This window comes from Aureococcus anophagefferens (assembly GCF_000186865.1).
Source record: "Aureococcus anophagefferens unplaced genomic scaffold AURANscaffold_33, whole genome shotgun sequence".
Classification (NCBI taxonomy): Eukaryota; class Pelagophyceae; order Pelagomonadales; family Pelagomonadaceae; genus Aureococcus; species Aureococcus anophagefferens.
In genome coordinates, this window is record NW_008705591.1 from 227,518 (window position 1) to 231,871 (window position 4,354).

Sequence of the window (4,354 nt, forward strand, 5' to 3'; positions counted from 1 at the left end):
GCATCACGAAGCCATCGCCGCGCCCGGCGCCATCACGGCGCTCGTCGCTCGCGTGTGGAGAATCGGGCCGCGATCGCCGGCGCATCGCAGCGCTGACCGGAGGAGCGGTGACAGGGCGATTGATTAACGCAGGACATGCGCTCCGTCGATTCTCGTCACTGGAGTCTTGTGCACGATTGTCGATGAGTGATACCGGGACAGCCTCAAAATTACGGTGCGTGGTGAGTCGATTAATCGCTGCTGGTGATATCCGTGCCGAGGATCCAGCAGCATGCGTGGTGGGAGTACTTGTGAAGCAGCACCCTGAATACGGACGCAAGCCGCAGGCGGCGCTACGAAACATGGTGCGCGATGCGTTGTCGGAGGGCTCCATCAATGACACCGACGTTTCCGCGACCGGGAAGCGGACTATAGAGACTTGCGTCGTCAATGTCAGCGGTGGGGACTCAGGAGTGGCCAAGGCGGTGGCGTCTATGAACGATGGTTTGCGGGGGACGTACTCGGCGCTCCAGGGCAGCCCGTTGGCTTCACCGACATCTTCGAGACAGGGCGATGGGTCTGCGTCAGCTGCTCGGTCATCGAAAAAGCGGCGGGTCCACGGGACTGCCCCCGAGGAGGTGGTAGCTTCGGTCGACCCAGTAGCCGCATCGCGTCGCCTGGCTCCGCAAGTGTCCCTCAACGAATATGTGGGTTATGCAGGCGCGGTGACACGCGTGCGGGAAGCGGTCGTAGACCAGTTGTCAGCGCGTGAGTCGTATGCGGCGCTGGGCGTTGATGGTCCACGGGGCGTGCTCGTGCATGGACCACCAGGATGCGGAAAGACGCTTCTCTGCCGGGCGACGGCCGGTTCGGCGGCAATTGCGCTCGCAGCGGAAGGGGGTGGTGAGTTGAGCTACTTTGAGCTCTCCGGTGGTGACCTGGGGTCGGGACCTGAGGCGGAGATGAACCTAGAGCGACTGCTCTCGGCAGCCACTACAGCGGCGCCGTCGCTCGTCTTCCTCGACGATCTCGATGTGCTCATCGGTTGCGGCGGTGGTGCCGGCGTCAGCAACGGCAGTGAGTCACTGCACGCTAGGCGCCTTGCTCAGTGTAGGATGTTTAGGGTGGTTCTATCTTTGGGCCAATTTTATCTCATCATAAATGCACCAGAGGGCTTACGAGTTTTCCCTCCTCTCCCAACTTGGAAAATCTCCCCCCACCCCGTATGATTTCAAAAGTTGATGATGCTCGGGTTTCGATCGGACCGAAGGACTCTCGAGCGTGGGCATCCCAACTCATACCTTGATTCTGGCATAGGTATTGCGTCGCGCCTCTGTGGATGCCTTGACGCGTTGCCCTCGTTCCGGTGTCGTCCGGATGCTACGCCACCGTCGTCATCAGATGGGTTGAATCTTGTAGTCGTGCTTGCCACGGTAAGGACCCCCGATTCGTTGGACACGCGACTTCGGCGGTTGGGTCGCTTTGCGCGGGAGGTCGCAATTGGCGCACCCGACCGCGCCGCGCGAGAGGCCATACTTGATGCGGCACTCCCTCGTCTTCGGGATCACGATGTTGCGCTTCAAGATGTGGTCCGCGCGACGCCCGGTTGGGTCGGCGCAGACCTCGTCGCCCTCGCCGACGAGGCCGGCGCTGTCTGTGCACGACGCGTCAGCGCGTGGCGCGCTGCCGCAGCTGCCATGGATGGTACGGCGGCGCATCCAGCCGCTACTGAAAATAGTGTCTTCGTTGCCCTCCCTAATGGTGCTAATATGCCGCCGTCGCCGCTCCTGGTGACGCATGCAGATGTTTTACGTGCGCTCACCACCGTAGAACCATGCTTTGGCCGGTCGGGCTTCAGCCGTGCACCCGACGTTGACTGGAAGGACGTCGGTGCGCTCGCCGGCGTCCGGGACGAATTGACGACGTCAATTCTTGCGCCTATTGCGGACCCTGATCGTTTTGCTGCGCTTGGCGTGCCGCTTCCGGCCGGCGTACTCCTCTACGGACCACCGGGCTGCGGTAAGACGCTCCTCGCGCGCGCAGTCGCCCGGGCCTCGGATGCTAATTTCATCAACGTCAAGGGTCCTGAGCTTCTCAATAAATATGTTGGCGAAAGCGAGCGGGCCGTCCGGGCGCTTTTTGCGCGCGCGTCTGCGTCTGCTCCGTGCATCGTCTTCTTTGACGAGGTTGACGCCCTCATCCCGCGCCGTGGCGGCCCCCTCGGCGACGGCACGCAGGCTTCCGGCGACTCAAATGGCGTCACAGATCGTGTCGTCAATCAGCTTCTCACGGAACTCGACGGACTTGAGACACGCGGCCAGGTCTATGTTGTCGCCGCGACGAATCGTCCCGAGCTTGTTGACCCCGCATTTCTCCGTCCAGGGCGCGTTGACAAGCTTCTTTTCGTGCCTCTCCCTAGACCAGAGGAACGAGTTTCCATCCTTGTCGCCGCCACACGCCGTGTTAAGCTCCACGCGGATGTCAACCTTGCCGCCCTCGGCCAAGACGCCCGCGCCAACGGTTTCTCTGGGGCCGACCTTGCCGCCGTCGTCCGCACCGCGGGCCTCGCAGCCCTAAAACAAGGAATGAACGAACTCAACCATGCCCACTTTGACGCTGCTCTCGGCCAGATACGGCCCTCCGTCTCTAGTGGTGATGCTGAAGGCTACAACCGGGTCCACACCCGCATCCGCGGCACGGACAGCGCGTAGCACCTCCAAGCACCTCCAGCCGTGGATTGTCGGTGGACGTCGTGCTCGGACGACGAGGCGATCTCGGGCTCGATCGACTTAAATAGGTGTCCTGCACGCCCGCGCCGGGCAGCCCGCGGGAAACTCGACGCTTTCTAGTTTCGGCCCCACCCGCCCCCCCGGCGCCTGAGTAAAGCCCCCAGCTACCGACCCAAAATTCTCGGGGCCGTTTCGGGTTCCTTGGGGCCCCGTCCGGCGCTGGGGGGGTCTGGGCGAGGTTCTGCCGCCGCCGGCCCGCGGCCGCGGGGCCGCGGGGCTTACTAGAACGAACTAGAACGGTTCTAGTTCCAGTATAGGGCTCCGGGTGATGGGAGTTTCTAGCCACGATGCGAGGCACAGTCACCGCGCCCGGCGCTGGTGAAATTTGGGATCATCGCCAATAACCAAAAGAACAGCCAGGTTATGCGGCCAGGGGCACCCTGGACGGGCGAGTTGAAAGGCTTGCCATCCAAAATACCCAAGGCCATCTCACCCACAATTTTCTTATAATGCTCCAGCAACTCATCATTCAAACCCAACCCTTGGATGTTAGGAGAAACCATATGACCCAAAAAATATAAGCCGCGCCACCCCGGACCCCGGGGAAGCGGCGAGCTGGGAGAGGACCACCACAACCAGCAGTTTTATTTAGCTGGATGATGATAGGTCTAAACTCACTAACTCGTTACCGGAAACATATTGTACTGCCGTAAATGCAATTTCCCAGAGTACTATTATTATTATTATTATTATTATTATTATTGGGGATTTAGCGTCGGAGGCGTCGTCGGAGAAGCCGCATGCCCAAGAGCACACGCGGCCGATAGGTCTCGGACGGAAGAAGTCGAAGTAGGCGGGGGCTGCCCCCAGCAGGGGCCGAAGGCCCACGGGGGGAGGATCAGTTTGCCCGGCGCCCCGAAGGGCGAAGCCCCGAAGGGCGAGAAATTTTGTCCCGAAGGACCGAGCGAACGAAGGGGGAGGGGTCGTCGAAGAGAGGCGGTCGGGCGTTCGCACGCACCGCTCCAGGTTCAGGTCAGGGTCCAGCATGGTGATGATCGGCGGTTCACTAAGCCGCACGGCAGTAGAGAGCTCGAGTTCCAGTGACGCAAAAACCACGCACTGGGAATAATTTTCAAAGAAACCAGCTGGGGAAAATCCCTGGGCGCCGACCGGACACTCAACCCGGGTTGCAGTCGGATCGAGTGCTCGGAGCCCGGTCTAGAAGAAGCAGAAAAACGCACAAGCGGCACTGGGAGCTCGACTGGCAGAACTTGAAGCTGAAGTTCGCCCATCGTCGGCGACGTTCGCGGCACGAGCCCCGCGACAAGAGGCCAGGGGTTGGGAGTCGGAGGAGAGGGACTGCACGACTGGGCGCCCCGAGGGGCGGGCAGGACCGGGCAGGGAGGGGCAGGGGGAAAGGGGCCGCGACGGCCAAGGCCGCGTACTACGACGAGAAAGGCTCGTACACCCGGGACAGGAAACGTAGCACGACTCCGCTGCGTCCGAATAGTAGTGAATATAAACAAGGTTACACTGCGGACTCCGGATCGCACTGTGAGCCCAGTGAAGTTTATTCCGCCAAGGGCTAGTTTTGCTTATTGGTAGTACAGGGCAGGAACCCGCAAGGGACCACTGGGCGTCGTCTA

The 4,354-nt window shown here is 61.2% G+C and overlaps 1 protein-coding gene across 1 annotated transcript; it reads left to right on the forward strand.

The window, feature by feature from the left end:
* Positions 1 to 473: 473 nt before the first annotated feature.
* Positions 474 to 2,690, forward strand: AURANDRAFT_32385 (hypothetical protein; the record flags this gene model as incomplete). Its single annotated transcript, XM_009042519.1, has 3 exons — positions 474 to 1,056; positions 1,297 to 1,654; positions 1,718 to 2,690. The coding sequence occupies 3 exons, from the start codon at positions 474 to 476 to the stop codon at positions 2,688 to 2,690; spliced, it is 1,914 nt and encodes a 637-aa protein (XP_009040767.1).
* Between the last annotated feature and the right edge of the window lie 1,664 nt (positions 2,691 to 4,354).